General features: G+C 37.1%; 1 protein-coding gene across 4 annotated transcripts in view; it reads left to right on the forward strand.

The window, feature by feature from the left end:
• The window catches only part of LOC125238426 (flocculation protein FLO11-like), a 42,263-nt gene extending 26,744 nt beyond the window's left edge, over positions 1–15,519 (forward strand). Inside the window, exons 9-16 of one of the 4 annotated variants that reach the window (XM_048145755.1) lie at positions 2,772–2,947; positions 4,893–5,038; positions 5,669–5,789; positions 10,639–10,695; positions 12,233–12,386; positions 13,081–13,151; positions 13,735–13,828; positions 15,368–15,519. In XM_048145755.1, the coding sequence (XP_048001712.1) occupies positions 2,772–2,947; positions 4,893–5,038; positions 5,669–5,789; positions 10,639–10,695; positions 12,233–12,386; positions 13,081–13,151; positions 13,735–13,828; positions 15,368–15,487 (939 nt within the window). In that variant the 3' untranslated portion in view covers positions 15,488–15,519. The remainder of the gene's footprint in view (positions 1–2,771; positions 2,948–4,892; positions 5,039–5,668; positions 5,790–10,638; positions 10,696–12,232; positions 12,387–13,080; positions 13,152–13,734; positions 13,829–15,367) is intronic. The other 3 variants (XM_048145757.1, XM_048145756.1, XM_048145758.1) reach the window with 3 other exon arrangements.
• The last annotated feature ends 2,914 nt before the right edge of the window (positions 15,520–18,433 follow it).

Here is an 18,433-nt window from a genome sequence, read left to right on the forward strand (position 1 = left end):
ATACGCTTATGCAGTTGAGGCTAAGTGCGGAAATCGGATCCCATAACCATAACGCTTACGCCGTGGCTTGCGTTGTCGACGGTTGTGCCACCGTCGCCAGGCCTACGTCACTCGCTCGCGGTCGCGCGTTAAGTACCTACACGCTAGCTGTTCATTCGAATGAACAAGTGGCCGAGGGGCGCCACGCGCCCGCCTGTGTAGTCGCGTAGCACGTACCTAGTTACTATTCTTCTGAGTTTTACGTAGTAACTTATTACTATTAGTTAAATAAAGCGTAGGTATTTGTCGTTCTGCGGGCAAGTGAAAAATCTGTTACTTTGGACTTACTGTAAAAGTTGAAAAACGGACAGGCTGATAATAGGGAAAGGGTGACAGGTGTGACGTCAACAACTATAGGCCTATTACAATAGTACCCACAATCTCTAAAATGGTAGAATCGGTCCTGTCGTCTCACCTTATGAGTCATATAGAATCGAATAACCTACTTACGGAAAACCAATTTGCATACCGACAAAAAATGTCAACAACCACCGCGACGTATAAGATATTCGATTCTATAATGACAGGGTTAGACGATAAGGATAAGATTGCCGAAATACTGTGCGACTTGTCAAAGGCATTTGACGTCATTAGCCACGAATTACTCCTGGAAAAATTGAAAATGTATGGAATCACAGGCACTGCCCATGAACTGTATACCTCATTCCTGTCAGACCGCAAGCAAGTCGTGAAATTACTCAATAACGGCAAGTCAATCCAGTCTGATGTGGGATGCATAAATATTGGTATTCCTCAGGGTTCGTCCCTCGGAAATACCTTGTTTTTGTTATTTGTGAACGACCTACCATCGAATATTGGAGCTGGCTTGCTCGTATTGTTTGCGGATGACACGAATGTATTAGTTGGTGCAAGTAGTTATGACCAGTTGGCTTTAAAAATTAATGATGCTTGCCACCAATTGCAGGCATGGTTTTCAGCAAATGGTCTCTTACTCAATTTTTCTAAATCAAATATAATGTTATTTTCCGGTCGAAAGGTACAACCACCATCATGCATGGCTAATTTTCCGATGCCCGTGTGCGAACAGAGTAAGTTTTTAGGGTTCCTGATAGACAACACTCTGAATTGGAAGTGCCATGTTGACAATCTTTGTGATCGATTGGGTGGTGCGTCGTTTGCGTTGAGGAAGCTGAAGCCTCTTATCTCCGCAGAAGCCTTAAAGCAGGTGTACTTTGCGCATTTCCACTCTATCATGGCATACGGATCGCTGCTCTGGGGAAACTCATCAGATACAATAAGAGTCCTTATAATGCAGAAACGTGCAATACGTATACTTGCTGGAGTAAGAGACAGGCACCCTTGCAGAGAGCTCTTTATTTCTCAACGTATAATGACGCACTACGCACAATATATGTTTGATATACTGTTATTTGTTAGGCAAAACATATCTCAATTTGCTCGCGTTGCCTGTTCGGGCAAACAGCTTCGAGCTACAGGCCGTCTGAGAACAGTCCCCCGTCGCATGGCACTTTCAAGAAAGAACCCGCGTGTCATCGGCCCTACTTACTACGAACACTTACCTGCCGATCTTAGGAATGAGCCATATGACGAAGCATTTAAGCGCAAATTGAGAAACCTTTTGTTAGATAACCTTCTGTACTCTGTAAATGAGTACATGGATTTGAATTTGTGATAGCATGCATTTGATTACACTGACTTCGGATTTGATTTCATTTCTTAATTTTATTGTGTTTTGTGTATTTCTATTTGTAAATGACGATCCTTATTGGGAGAAAATATTCATTTTATTATTTTCAATTTATAATGTAATTTTCGACGATCATGATGAGAAGATAAACATAACTTTGGCATGTAACAAATTTATAGTGTAATTTTTATCATGAAATAAAGAAATCTAATCTAATCTAATCGTCCGATGAACTGACAACTGACCCACGTTATGTGGGGACGCTCTGAAGCGTCCGCTGTCTGATGTGCACGGATCTCTGCTTAAGGAAAAAATAGTTTTGCAGAAAAATAGCACGATACTTGACTGTTAGTGATCTTTGTTCCGCCGCTAGAACGTTTTCATTCTGCGTCCGATATCGGATCGGATAGTGTGAAAGCTTATCTTTGGCTGCCAGTACACAACGCGTTACACTCGGTGGTCCTTCGTGAAGCAGGATCTTGAAATTCGGATCGAAACGTCTCGAGTCTTCCACTTGGTAATACATAAGTACAGTATGTAACCCGTATAAGTGTGACGCCTGAGTGCTCATATTGGGCGTACAGTGGGGCGGTGCGGCGTGCATGTCAAACAATTGAAGCTTATACAAGTGTCCTGAGTCGACGCTGCATAGGGTTTACGCACCCGCCCGCACCGCCGACCAAGCGTCCACTCAGACCTTACACTACACCTCATAGTCGCAACTAGTCTAAAACGCAAAATGTTCTGTGTGTATAGCCGAATGCACAAACGCTCACGATAATATTTCTTTCGTAGCTATCTATCTCTGTCGTTCTTGGGTATTGGCGCGACAGAGCCCGACTACATTTCTGCGGCGCTTCGCATCGCAGAAATTCCGTTCGGTGACGGGCCCTGTTATAATTAGGTTAGGTTCAGGCCAAACTGGCCAGAATAGGAGCCCCTCGCAAGCGGGGCTCCGTCGATGTCGCTTTAAAGTTAAGATAAAACATTGTGGGTATTTTGCGTTTTAGGCCAGTTGCGATTACCCCACTAAACTTATTCCAGTTATTCCCTATGTCCCAAGGTAAAAGAGCAGATCAAGAACTCCCGAGTGGTCGATGAGGACGTGATTGACGAGGCGGAGTATGATGATGATGAAGGCAACTCCGAGGTTCTTGCCATGCAGGACAGCTTGAAGAAACTAGGAGCCATCGTCACTAGGAAACCCAAACGGTACACGGACAGGGATGATATTAAATGGTTCGTTTGTGTGTTAATCCATAATCTTAACTCCTAATACTATCGAACCAACTGGAAGCTGGTGGCCTAGCGGTAAGAGCGTGCGACTTTCGATCCGGAGGTCGCGGGTTCGAACCCCGGCTCGTACCAATGAGTTTTTAGGAACTTATGTGCGAAATGTCATTTAATATTTGCCAGTCGCTTTTCGGTGAAGGAAGACATCGTGAGGAAACCGGAGTAATTCCAGTAAGGCCTAGTTACCCTTCGGGTTGGAAGGTCAGATGGCAGTCGGCTTCGTAACACTAGTGCCTACGTCAAATCTTGGAATTTGTTGTCAGAGCGGACCCCAGGCTCCCATGAGCCGTGGCAAATGCCGGGATAACGCAAGGATGATGATGATGACTATCGAACCAACTGAATCATGAATTCATTACCCACCATAAGCTCATTTTGCCAAACCGTCTAAATGTAAGTAGATCGCAATTTGCTTGAAGATATGGTGTCCTTGATGATATAGTGACATAGGTAATTTAGTTAGTATTTAAAAATACCTAAGTGCATAAGCTATAGACCTTACAAGTTTAAAAGTTTCAAACAAATTATCTGTCATGATTCAGTTGGTTTGATAGTACAAAAAAACCGGCCAACAGCGTGTCGGGCCACGCTCAGTGTAGGGTTCCGTAGTTTTCCGTATTTTTCTCAAAAACTACTGAACCTATCAAGTTCAAAACAATTTTCCTAGAAAGTCTTTATAAAGTTCTACTTTTGTGATTTTTTCATATTTTTTAAACATATGGTTCAAAAGTTAGAGGGGGGGGACGCACTTTTTTTCCTTTAGGAGCGATTATTTCCGAAAATATTAATATTATCAAAAAACGATCTTAGTAAACCCTTATTCATTTTTAAATACCTATCTAACAATATATCACACGTTGGGGTTAGAATGAAAAAAAATATCAACCCCCACTTTACATGTAGGGGAGGTACCCTAATAAAACATTTTTTTCCATTTTTTATTTTTGCACTTTGTTGGCGTGATTGAGATACATATTGGTACCAAATTTCAGCTTTCTAGTGCTTACGGTTACTGAGATTATCCGCGGACGGACGGACGGACGGACGGACAGACAGACATGGCGAAACTATACGGGTTCCTAGTTGACTACGGAACCCTAAAAAACATTCACCTATAGTCCTAGATTTCCTAGAAACTCAACAGTCTCAAATATGCACCTATATTTTGTGGTTTTACATGCCCAAAGGAGCCTTATGGTTTAGGTGCATCCCGGAAAAAAATATTATTAGAAAAGTGGCAACATCGTAGTGTCGTCCCGTTTTCTCACACATTTTTTCTTGAATAAACAATTTCTATTCTGTATTCTTAAGGGACGGGATTGCAATGTTGCCACTTTTTAAATTTTACTCGTTTTTTCCAGACTGTAACGTGTTCCTAAATTTTAACAGATATGTGTACTAAACAATGTAACATTATTATATTAAAGGAAAAAATGGAAAAATTTACGCTTCCGGCGGGACTTGAACTCGCATCCTTTTTGCAATCCGTGCAATGCTCTTACCAATTGAGCTACGGAAGCCAGTCTAGCGCCATCTACCGACAGACTATTACATCTTGTAACTTTAATATAAAAATGTTTAGAATCGTTAGCAGACGTTTCTGCTTAATAAAAATTAATGTAACATTATACTCGTATTAGACATATTTATATTCACATATATGGGTGAATCAACTTTTTCTTGCCTGTTATTGCCATGGTTACGGTCCCCGGAGTCACGCTGGTTTTATTAGTTTTTTTATAGTATGAATAGGTAGACGTTTGCATGACCACATCACACCTGATGGTAAGTGATGATGCCTACCTATTTAAACTATGCAAACTATGCAAGATTACCTATTTAAACTATGCAAACATTAATTAATGCATTACATTATTATATTTCTAAATAGGGGAAACAACAAATTGAAACCGACCCCAGCCGATGACGAAGACTCGGACGATGAGACCACGGAGAAGAAAATATGGACTACAGCACCATATATAGACGGACACGAAATTGTGTCTGATGATGATGATGATCTCACTACTCCACGAGGTAAATGTATCAAAATTTTAGAGTATTTTTTTCTCAACTTGACTGCATCCTACATAAAATGTACAAATGGCGGACTTAATGCGAGGTGGCATTCTCAACCAGTCAACCATGGGCTTAAAAGAGAGAGAGTGGTTAAAACTCGACTTACGGCTGGTTTCATAAAACAACACTCGTGTTTTAATGCTTCCTTACTTTAATGCTTGCGTGTACCCGGTGCACCGGTGACATAAAAGACGACACTATGACGAAATTATGACGAAACTATCATGAAATTATGACGAAACTATGACAAAACTATGACGAAATTATGACGAAACTATGACGAAACTATGACGAAATTATGACGAAACTATGACAAAACTATGACGAAATTATGACGACTACTCGGTTTGACCCATTCTCAGGCGTCCTATCAAAATCGTTCCTCAACTTTGTCCCCTTATAAAACATATAAATCGTCACTACTTTTAAAAAAACTCGTATCTTCGTCTGTCAATGAAAAGAAAATTGTAGTAAGTATGTATGGAATGCATATAGACTTACTGCGTTTTAACTTTGAGAAGCAGCGTGAGATACGAGATTGTTTAAAAGTATGTAGTGACGAAATATTTATTACTTGTTTATTTTCAGGTCCAAAAGCCAAGAAAATAAGGCCAAGATTTAAAACTACTACAACAGAAAGCAGTGTGCAAGTCATTATAGGTGAAGAAGATGATGACAGGGGTCCACCGGTGAAAAGTGACGAGAACCGGTTAGTAAAAAAAGGCAGAGTCGGTAACAAAGAAAAATTAAAACCTGTAAACCTGACATCATGGCGATATAAGGTTCGAGTTGCACTAAGTTGAGAGCGCTCTCCAAACTCTCCATCTCACTATAAAAGAAATAGTTCTTGGAACCTGGAACCCTCCTCGCGGAAGAATAGGCTAGTTTCCTACTAGTCAAATCAGCTTCTTTTTAAAAACTGTTATAACGATTTGCTAATATGGAATTACTATGAAATACCTAGGAGTGACGTCACGGTCATTTCAATTACTTTATATCTTTCTCTTTAACTTATTAAATAGAAATTATGTTTAAACATAACTTCTGTCCATATTTTTCTTCTAATTATGTGGTGCTTTATTTCGTGCACTGCATAAAATATTCTATTATAAGTATAGGAAACTAGCTTATTGAAACTACGTAACATAACCTTAAAACATTCTGTCAAGTGACTGTCACATTTTTGCGTTTATGTAACTTCCATCTTTTTACTGTTTTACATATTTTACATTGAGCTCAAATTATTGAAAAACAAAACAGAAACTAATGACTCAAAATACGCATAAGTTCAAGAGTTTCACTTCAAAAATTGGCATATTTTTGGCACATTCCTTGCATCAGACTAGCATTTTTTTTTTCAATGTTTGAGTTGTCAACACTGAGCGTTAAAGGTTACGCTGTCAGTTAGAAGTCGCACTCGAAGTTTCAATTCAAAAGAAATATATAAGGTCCTAATTTATTAGATGCAGATATTTTTACAGCTGATAGTACTCGGTCTCTGGAGTATATTAAACCGTGAAACATTATAGCTTTTACGATGTTTTTTTGGAGAAAACGGAAAAACAAATTTGCTACGTAAAAACACCCTGTTTATGTGATTATTAAATGAAAACTCATTGAACAGATTCTAGTACTTCTTTTACGTACCACTTAACTGTAACTGGCCACTTCAATGACATGTGCAGTTTTCCCGCCGAACCTTTACGACATTTACAACAAACAATTGTTGACATGACAGACAGTGTTATTGTGACATGTGATAATGCACATGATGATTTTTTTTAGACGAAATTATAATTAATTTTTTTGTTAGGAAAATGAAATCAAAAAAGTTACATGAAAAGATTTCTTAATTTATATTTAAAGTTAATTATTTTAATGTAAAGTATCATGTGTTAAAATATCTGCAACTAATAAAATAGATGGTCAACCAAATCTTGGCACTAAAACATTGCGCGAAATTCAAATTTATATAGGAATTAAACCTTCACCTATACATCCATACTGATATTATAAATGGGAAAGTGTGTGTGTCTGTTTGTTTGTCCGTCTTTCACTGCAAAACGGAGCGACGAATTGACGTGATTTTTTACGTGGAGATAGTTGAAGCTGTTGAAGGGATGGAGAGTGACGTAGGCTACTTTTTGTCTCTTTCTAACCCCCCACTTTCCTAAAATGGGGGGTAGAAGCTTGTATGGAGCATTCCGCAATTTTCGAATTGAACGCGAGCGAAGCCGCGGGCAAAAGCTAGTTATCAATAAATTTAAGTGTTTATGGCTCGTCGATGATTCCGCCAATGTCAAGGTTTAAGAAGGCACGGGTTTTATGAAGACAGTTGGGCGGAGAGCCCTACATTAATTTACACACATTTTACATTTATTTGTTGCCCTTTTTTAGTGCCAAGATTTGGTTGACATAGATTTAGATGATTTAGGAAGAAAAATTAAAAAAAAATCGCATCTCCAGAACCGTGGCTCGTACGAGTAGGACAAGTTCCAAGGGCGAGATGAAAGGAAATAACACCACAAACCCCCCAAAAAAAATTGTCGGTTCATGTGCCATTCTGTATAATATATCTCAAAGTGTCCGTTCCACTACGTCACGTTTTTATCACCGTTAAAGGATATCTTTTTCATTACAGGGTGGCCCAAAATTACGTTGACAAAGAATAGGGAAATGTTGAAATAAACCAAAATATCGAAGTTACCGAAAATATTTTTTGGACCTATTTATATTGTATATTTCTACATTCACCATGGATATTTCAACAGCATTCATGTCCATTTCGCAAGGTTTGCAATGTACCTAGACCAATTGTGTAAAGACATTTTTGTCCAGATTCATAAGCTCGATACGTTTCAGCCTACTTACGTAAATTCCCCTAACTTAAAACTATAAATTATAGTTTTAAACCCTAGCCCGTTTATTGATTTCAAAAATTAGGATATTTTACAAGCTATACACTGTGCAATAAGTTAGACGAAAGTCATACTAGAGGTGCAGCGGCATATCATTATTTTTTTGTTCTAATATTTACGTTTGTACTTCAAAGCCAAAGGAGGATATTCAGATTCGATTTATTTGGTCAAAAATTATTAAGGTTTCACATTTTAATTTGTAGGACAATCATTCGCGTAACGACAGAAAAATAATTATACAAACGTTTGTCAACGTATTTTTGGGCCACCCTGTAGGATCGGACGACATAATTAAATCAATATTAACATTAGTTTTTAGATTTTAAATGTTTTACTAACCATTATGGAATCTAGTCTGAAATAAATGATTTATTTTTAAGTATAATTTTATTCGTTGGTTTATTCTGTTTTAATTGAACAATCAATCTGATATGATAAGTCGTTGTTGTTACTGTGAGTGCGTTTTCACATTATCCGATCCGATATCGGATGTCGGACCGATATCCCATACATTACAGGCGCCATCTTGGATTTTTTCTATAGAAATCCTTCCGACATCCGATATCGGATCGGATAATGTGAAAACGGTCTGACGGTCAAAGATGACAATCCCTAAAGTACCATTATACGTACCCACTCATACCCATTTATCCTATATAATTCTACATTCCGGTTCTGGGAATGTAGGATTATAGGCACTGGTCCCACCAAAAGCTATATCGGTGACAAAAACGAACAAACGGTAGTCGCTCTCTTGTAAATAAAAGAGACGCCATGATAGCACGAGCGAGTGAACTATAAATCGCTCTCTCTCTCTCTCTCTCTCTCTCTCTCTCTTTATCGCTGGCAAGTGGCAACACATAAAATAAACGCGGGAAAAAAAAGTTGCATTCAGTGCGGTGTTTTTATAGTTACAGAATTACTGTATACCTATCTACATAGTTTCAATCGATGTCTGTCAACTTCAAGAGTTGGTGTGGTTTAAAAAGTGTACTTACTGTGTTATTGTTCAGCATTATTGTAGATATATTGAAGAATTTGTACTCCTCGGTGAAATAAACTACGATTGCCATGTAAGTATTAATTTAATACCTCTTATTAATAGTGTTAGGTACTACTCAATAATATGAATAATTATCCTATTATTGCCTATATTACCTAATTACATGTTCAGTTCAGTTATTATGCTAATTAAAAATTTGCTTGAAATTGTCGTTTTATTTAAAATACTTGGTCAATTACGGATTTACGTAATAAAAATATAATTACGTAATTGACATATCCTTAATTTGACTAATTTTGGATGCCCTATCATTTTCAAGCCCTTTTTGTCTTCAAATAAATTTACGATACCTACTAATATTGTATTAAAATAATGTAACTGTTTGATTAAACAATTTCTTATTATATATATAGGTATAAGGGCATTTTCTGAAATTGGGACTCAAAATTAGTACAACATTAGTTGTGTGACGACAATTAAGAATAAAATTTGTCTAAAAACCAACTTTTTTCATGTTCTAAAAATAGATTATTGCTTAATATCGTTTACGTTATTAACACAAAAGTGATATTTTAATTTTTTATTTTTCATTGCCGTCACAAAACTGACATCGAGTTAAATTTTCAACTTTTAGTTGTGAATTTTGGGCCCCAATTTTTGAAAATGCCCAAAATTTTTATTATGACCTCGTGCAACATAAAAAATACAAGCCAAATAAAAATCCTCGCATTTCTATGGCCTCGCATATAATATACAACGTTTTTTTATTGATAATGGTCATTTGCAAAAATCGCTGCCAACATAATTTAGCTTGATCTACTCTCTGAATTTTTTGTTACGTATAAAAATGTAAACAAATAGTTTGTACATTTTTTGGTAGACAACATTCAATTAACCAACTAAATGTAAATACAAAACCAAATGGACGTGTCACTAAGCGACCTTTAAATTAAATTAAATTAAATTAAAAAAAAAAAAATATTCTTTATTCATTTTAAGAGTTACTTACATAACTTTAGTTGTGGACTGGATACCCCTTTTTAAGTAAACAAATACCTGTGGTAAGGGGTACCGCTCTTCCTTAAAACTAGTAGGTAAGTAATCTAAACAAGAATGATTTATTTGAATCATTGAAATTTAAACAATTTGAAAACTTAACTGAAGTAACTTCTCTTCTAAACTATATTTTAACCTAATGAGATTAAGATTAGAGATTACCTATCTTTAACCTTCTTATTTGGACGTGTAATGTTTTCGTTTTGACGACCGGTCTGGCCTAGCGGGTAGTGACCCTGCCTGTTAAGCCGCGGTCCCGGGTTCGAATCCTGGTAAGGGCATTTATTTGTGTGATAAGCACATAATAGATATCTGTTCCTGAGTCATGGATGTTTTCTATGTACATAAGTATTTGTATATTAAATACATATATCGTTCTCTGCGTACCCACAACACAAGCCTTTTGGAGCTTACCGTGGGACTCAGTCCATCTGTGTAAGAATGCCCTATATATTTATCCTATATATTTATTTATTTATTTACTCCGAAGTGGCTGGAGCCTTTTTAGGGTAGATTTTGTTTACCCTTATTGAAATACCTAAATATACAGACTATAACACTTAGTTTATTATTTTTGACAGATTTTCCGGATTCCGCATTCAAGAGGCCCGGGAGAGATTACCAATAGTGGATAGTGGGTAGGTATCTTTTTAATTTCGCCCAGTGGCGCCATCTTTGAGGAGATGTTTTCTTCAAGTCGATTCTCCATACATAAGTAGTCCTGAATTTGTTGTATGTAAACATTTCGCACTGCATCTGTATCTCATATATAATTATAAAACCTGACAATATATGAGCATTATAAAGAGGGCGCTGTTAATCTCAGTTCTCTTGAAATTCCGCAACATGGCAAATGCTCACAATAATATCTGTTTAGAAAGAAAGAAAGAAAAAATATAGGTACAACACAATATAAAACGAGTGAACCGGTGTACCAAATAGGATGCCGCTTAGCGTAGACCGTGTCTAAGACACACGGCACTGATTTTCAGGGCACCCATAATTAAAACTAGACTTAAAACTAAAACTAAACTTAAAACTATATAAACCAAGATCAAAACAGACCAGACAAGGAACATACAGATCTAAAACAAAGAGAGATTTAGCTATCTCTATCGCTCTTGCGTATTGGCGCGAGCGAGCCAGACTGCATTTCTGTCGGCGTCTGGCGTCGACAATAGGGAACTTGACTGAAGTTATTTTTAAATCGAATTTCTATTTAAAAAGTCAGGTAGAAATATTATAAAGTAACTGAATTGACCGTGACGTCGCACAATTTGATTTCATATTAATTTCATATTAGCAAGTCGTTCAAATTCGTTTTGACAGTTCTTAAAAAGAAGCTGATTTGACTGGGAGGCAAGTAGCCTATTGTCATTCGGACGCTAGATGCTCATCGAAACGTACTGTCTCTGTCGCGCCAATACGGAAGAGCGACAGAGATAGCTAGCTACGATAATGACATTGTCGTGCACAAACGCTTACGGTTTGAGCACGTATTCAGGCCCCGTAGCCGAATGGCATTTCTACGAAGCGAATCGAGAACGAAGCGCCTCGAAAGGTAGTCTGGTTCTTTCGCGCCAATACGCAAGAGCGATAGAGATAGATATCTACGAGCGTTTCGTTTCGTGAGCGTTTGTGTTTTCGGATACACACGCAGGTCAGGATTTATACCTACTATTTTATGGTACACTGTATTTGTATAAGCTGTACACCGTGTTTTTATTGTTTTCCGTTAAATTCGACACGCAGTTAGGTTCATCATCAGGAACCACCCTGTATATCGTTTTCGTTAAATTCGAAAAAACATTTTTTTCCCTTTCCATACATAATAAATGAATTAATTAGTGTGAGAGGACCTTAATCTTAACATTAAAGTCAGTGTCAAGTGACTCAAGTGTCTGACGGCAAATGTCAAAACAAAATATCATTGGAAGTGGTAAGGGATGCCACACACGTGTTCAGTAATTAAATTATTTTTTTTAATAATTCGATAACCGTAAGAAATTAATTGTAATTTTACCTAAAGAACCTTCCCTTGATGGATCCCACAGTCAAACTGTGTAAACAGTTTAGGGGGACGTTGTATTTATTTGATGCTTACTCAATAAACAATTCATTCATTCATAACAGAATTCAATAAAAACAGGGTGTATATTTCAAAATATATTTCAGTATTGACCCAGAACACGACAACGACATACAAGAAACGTTGATTTTGGCGCACACTAGCAAGCCGTTAGTGGACGACCAGATCAGAAGTCAGAAACTGGATCGGATGAGTAATAAAAAAATGAGCGCTTCCACTATACATGGAGAGGTAAGTAAGGTAAAATACCCTGTAATGGACGGTGATGCCATTATGGACAAAAAACACAAATCTGTAAAAATAAGTATCTCAAATTAGTTTCCAAAAACTGACGGCATTGTACCATAAACAAAGTCAACGTAAAATACCCTATAATGGACGGTGATGCCATTATGGACAATAAAAACATATCCTTAAAAATAAGTATATAAAATTAGTTTCTAAAAACTGACGGCATTGTACCATAAACAAGAGTCATAGAGCTGCTTAATTATGAAGTTTCATTTAATTCGGTTATTTCTGAAGCATTTGGCGGCAAGATAAAAGTCATCAGTTTACTGAAAAAAAATATCGGGACCAATTCTTGGTAATGTTGCTAAGAGAGTTGAGTTCATGTATAAAATAATAAAAAAATTATACCTACTTGGTGTAAACTTGAATGAGTTTTATTTAATGCGTTAACCATGAGATAAGGTATAAAACATACTAGTTTGTTACTCCAAAGATATAAATAAGTAGTGTTATTTTACGAGCTAGCTTTTTTTTTCATAATTATGTAATTTGGGTTCGATTTGATTCCTAACGGCTGACCGCATATTAAGCAATCATGACCCTAGCACATTTTTCACCTGCAATTTTACAAGTTTTTAAACAATATTCTCGTTAAAATATATTTGTGTGTCTTTATACTTATTTACTTCGGTAATTTTTCCAGATGATTCAAAATCCCAGTTTGCAATTCAATACTAGACAGAGATGGAAACCTGAGAGGGAGCGTCCCACAAGGTAAGTTCAGGGCCGGATTTAGGCTAGCGCGAGTGGAGCGGCCGCTCTAGTCGCCACACCATTGGAGGGCGCACCAAATGGCAAATAAAAAAATAAACAGCCTCGTTTGCAACTTCTTTGGTAGTAACTAAGGGTTCCATAATTCCATTTTGCTCTACTCTAATCAAGGGTTCGGGCTGAAGCTGGGAACGTTGGCTTGGTTAATCATAACATAAGATAGGCCGCGATTGGCTTCTTGGCTAGGCCCTCAGATAAGATTGCCACAGAATAAATAATATACTGGGGAGGCTATTGCTATGTCTTGTATGGGAACCCTGCATTTTATGATTAAGCACTGAGACTTGGCACAGTTGTTCCTTGGGTGGCCCTGAGTCGATAAAGACCGGGAGGCATCGAGAGCCTCCCTTAATTTAGGAGGGAGGAGGGGGGGAAGGCTGGCGCCGCCGCGCTTCCTTTGAAACCATATTTCTCTAAAACTATACAAAATAGGGCATGCGATGTATCATTTTCGGGTAAATTAAGGACGAGAAAAATGTACTTTAGAACAAAAATACAAAATAAAATGGGATTTTTTTTTACCCAGGCCTGGAGCCGCTGCTTTACTTCGACCCCCACAACATGTGCCCCCTGCCGGCGTAAGGCAAGAACCGGCGATACCTCCTAGAGTAAGTAAAGAGGTACACAACATACCTTTAAATATTAAACATCATTATTAGTATCAAAGAGGGTCGAGTATTATAGTTACTGTCAAAGTAAAAATGTGTAATCACAGTGCATAGACTGCCATCTCTCGGCACAAGCTTAACTTTTGAACCTCAGTTTTGACAATTTGGCATGGGCCAATTGTTAGTATGATATGTATGTGTTAAAATGTCAAATATTAATATTAGCGCCATCTAGCCGAGCGTTCCCCAAAGGTGTAATGCCATCTAGGCCACCGTACCTTTTTAGGGTTCCGTAGTCAACTAGGAACCCTTAAAGTTTCGCCATGTCTGTCTGTCCGTCCGTCCGTCCGTCCGGGGATAATCTCAGTAACCGTTAGCACTAGAAAGCTGAAATTTGGTACCAATATGTATATCAATCACGCCAACAAAGTGCAAAAATAAAAAATGGAAAAAAATGTTTTATTAGGGTACCCCCACTTTACATGTAGGGGGCTACATGTAAAGTGGGGGATGATATTTTTTTTCATTCCAACCCCAACGTGTGATATATTGTTCGATAGGTATTTAAAAATGAATAAGGGTTTACTAAGATCGTTTTATGATAATATTAATATTTTCGGAAATAATCGCTCCTAAAGGAAGAAAAAGTGCGTCCCCCCCCTCTAACTTTTGAACCATATGTTTAAAAAATATATAAAAAAACACAAAAGTAGAACTTTATAAAGACTTTCTAGGAAAATTGTTTTGAACTTGATAGGTTCAGTAGTTTTTGAGAAAAATACGGAAAACTACGGAACCCTACACTGAGCGTGGCCCGACACGCTCTTGGCCGGTTTTTCTCTATGGCTTCGAGGTACGTTTTTTTACATTTTGTCCGTCAATACGGAGTTACATAATTATGTCTTTGATAGTAGGCACTACTTGTATCCGCACAAAATTTGCGTCTTCATAAAAAGATAAGGGCCATGCAATTTTAGTTCAATGTTTTATCCCTTGTTCGCTAATACTTAAGTCAACATGACAGAAAGAGAAACGATTATTATATAAGTAATTCAAACCGTTCAAGCCATTATAAATAACGTTATAAATAACCAATAACCCTTAGGAGAGCCAAGTCATCTTTATTTTTGGTGCGATGATGAAATTTAATAAGCTTTCCTTCTTTGATTTTTTCTAAGCATAGTGATATAACATCGTGAGGAAACCGGACTAATCCCAATAAGGCCTAGTTACCCTTCGGAAGGTCAGATGGCAGTGGCTTTTGTAAAACTAGTGCCTTCGCCAAATCTTGGGATTAGTTGTCAAGGCGGACCCCAGGCTCCCATGAGCCGTGGCAAATGCCGGGATAACGCCAGGAGGATTATGAGTGATATAAGTGATATTGTTTCTCTGAAATCTTCTCGAGGCTGAGGCGTATTAGGGTTAGAGCCGGCGTAGCTTTATTTGACGTTCATATGCACATTGTAATATGCCTACTTGAAAAATAAATATTTCATTTTAATTTTATTTCATTTTCATTTTGTTCTCAACAAAAATTAATTTATTATACAGATATCATTCAAAATGGACGAAGACGATGTGGAGCAAATGCAAGCCGACACAGGGTTCCATCCTTCGTGGAAGTTAAACGCTACAAAACCGTCGAGAAAAGACTGGGTTGCGCCTGAATAAGATTACTTACATATTAAACTATTTATACTGTTTTTGGTGTTTTTATGAAGATTTTCTTGTATGAGTCAGACTGAGTTAAGTAACTGGGTTAAATGAGATATTTTCCAATTACATTTTTTATGAAAATATATATGATTTTTAATTACATACTTACAATTAACATTTGTTTCTAATAAAATCGCTGTTTTTCGAAACTTATGTGCGAAATGCGAAATGTCATTTTAATATTTACCAGTCGCCTTTCGGTGAAGGAAAACATCGTGAAAAACCGTTAAGTTCTCAATGGTATGACAGTCCCTTTCGTAAAAACTAGTGCCTACGCCAGATATTAGGGTTAGTTATCAAAGCGGACCCAGAGACTCCAGTGAGCCGTGGCAAATAAGGCAAAGAGGATGAGAAGATGGATTCTGAATTTCTGATAAAAACTAATACATATTATTATAGATACCTTAGGTACTTATTAATTAATTATACCTATCGATAGTACCGATGAGTAAAATAACTTTGTTGATAAGAAACACTTTAATTTAAATAATTCATTATTGCCATTAATATAAACTAAAAATTAACATCAATTTATTTAAAAGCAAAAATAACAGCTCGAATAACTGACAAGTGCTAACAAATGGTTAACGACTTGGTGCCCACGATGATCTTACAAGTAAAAATTTTGCGAGACTTCTACATAATATAAAACTTGTATATGCATAGTGCTTGACAGAGTGGCGCTGATTCTCACAGATACTTCATCTCATCATAAAATGCTAACGCCCGCCCCGCACCAAGGTCATCCATTTGCTATCCTGTAAGTGGGAGGGAGAAAGAGTTATTTTCTTCTCGCTCTCAAGCGGGAGCTAGAAAGACTTATTTATATCTCACTCTCACGTGAAAAAAATTCAAGGTCGCGGTGCGGTCGTTTCTTAGCTACTTTAATGCTAGCGACGGGCGTTGGAACTAATTTGTCACCATACAATTTAACATGGAAAAGCCCACAAAATGAGGGCAGTACCAGTCGCGTACATTTACGGCTATACCGTCCTAAAAAGAGCCTTCCGCGGCCATGGCATGGAGCCCATTTCTCGAAGCTACAAGTTACAATTTACAAGCGGTAGTCAATGTCTAATATGACAAGTTGGAATGAGACTTCTGCTTGTAACTTGTAATTGTAACTTTCAGTTTTGAGAAATGGGCCCCTGATTGGTCATAGTGTTAATACGCCCCTGGGTTCACTAGTTGTCAGGTGACTCTATTATGTATCAGGTAAGTACGTAAAATAAAAGTTAGTTCATTTTTAGCGGTTTGCAGAATAAGTATACATTACACTGTTGTACCAGAAATACAAAATATTGACCGCTCATTTGACTCAGAACCGTTTTCCTTCACGCTTTTTATTAAGTATAACTGAAAAAAATGTGTCCTAAAATGTTGTAAAGAAAAACAATTTTCACCACACCAACTGGTAAAGATCAATTTTGCTATTCGAAAACGGTTAGCAACATTGCATTTTATCCACAAGGGGGCAAAGTAATTTCATACAAATTTTAACTCGATGTCTTAATCTGGCTGCTAGATTTTACCTATAAATGATGATTTTGAATCATAAATATTGAATAAATTGATGGATTTCATTTATTTTGCTGTTTTATAGTCAGTATTTTGTTCGTGTTGGTGTGGTGAAAAATTCTGTGTTTCACTCGGTGGCAAAGTTTGTTTAACCTTCGTGCCTTGATACCCTCGCAACGCTCAAGATTCCACTTTTTGAACCACTCGCTACGCTCGCGGTTCAATATTGGAATCTTTCGCTTGCTCGGGTATCAATATTGGCGCGAGCGGTTAAACAACTACTTTGCCCCCTTGTAAAAACTATTTCCAGTGCGACACGTTGAATATAAGTATCGTACAAATACATCCATACAAAAAGTGAAAATCCATAAAAAAATTTGAAAACATAAAATTTTGCTACACATTTTTTCTTGTATGAGGCTTGAAAGTACAAACGATTCTGAGTGAAATAGGCCAAACAGTGTTTCGAAGTCACTTTTTCTGAAAAAGTCAAAGTTACCAGAGGCAAATGAATGGATAGCAAGAGATGCCGTCATGAATATTTTATATGCCTATATGTGTGGATGCAGCAAAAAATCGACTCTAGAGTTATACCAAAGCTAAGTTGACAATGAGTTTGATTTGATAGTCTCGCCTGAGCACGGGTTAATTGCATAATTTCATTTAAGTTCAACATTTAAATAGCATTTGCACAGGCGTGGCAAACTATTTAAAATCATTGCAAACTTATTTTGGACTCTAGTCATTCTCGATATCTTCACAGCAACCATCACCGCAAATGGCAGTCCACAACCACATACAACAAATACACCGCAATACATCTGCGCAGAAAAACGGACAAAAACAACACATTACATTTAAAAATACAACACTACAATTTTTAGGTTTGAACAACACAAAACAACAACATCGACTTCACGTTTAACCAACAAGTTCAATCTAAAATATTACAACACGTTACATTTAAAAATACAAATACAATATTGAAATACAAAACAACAATTTTTAGGTTCGAATAACACAAAAATATTGATTTCACGTTTGAACAAGTTCAATCTCAAATATCTGTATGTCTGTGGCGAAATCTCTAATCATTGTCTAATTCTGGACAACAATCGTCACCGCAAATAAACTCCCAAAGCCAGACACAACAAAAACACCTTACAAGATCTGCGCAGAAACCTATACATAAACAGCACATTACATACACAAATACATTTAAATCAACAAAAAGTTCAAAACATCAATTTTGTCACAAGTTTTCATTTGAACAACACGAGACAACAATGTAACGTTTCATTTGAACACTTTAATAGTTCAGTCCCAATCCGCTCCTTCGCCCCCACAGCACTGACAACATTCTTCACAACATTCATTACCACA

The sequence above is a fragment of the Leguminivora glycinivorella genome, chromosome 23 (assembly GCF_023078275.1).
Source record: "Leguminivora glycinivorella isolate SPB_JAAS2020 chromosome 23, LegGlyc_1.1, whole genome shotgun sequence".
NCBI classification, from domain to species: Eukaryota; Metazoa; Arthropoda; class Insecta; order Lepidoptera; family Tortricidae; genus Leguminivora; species Leguminivora glycinivorella.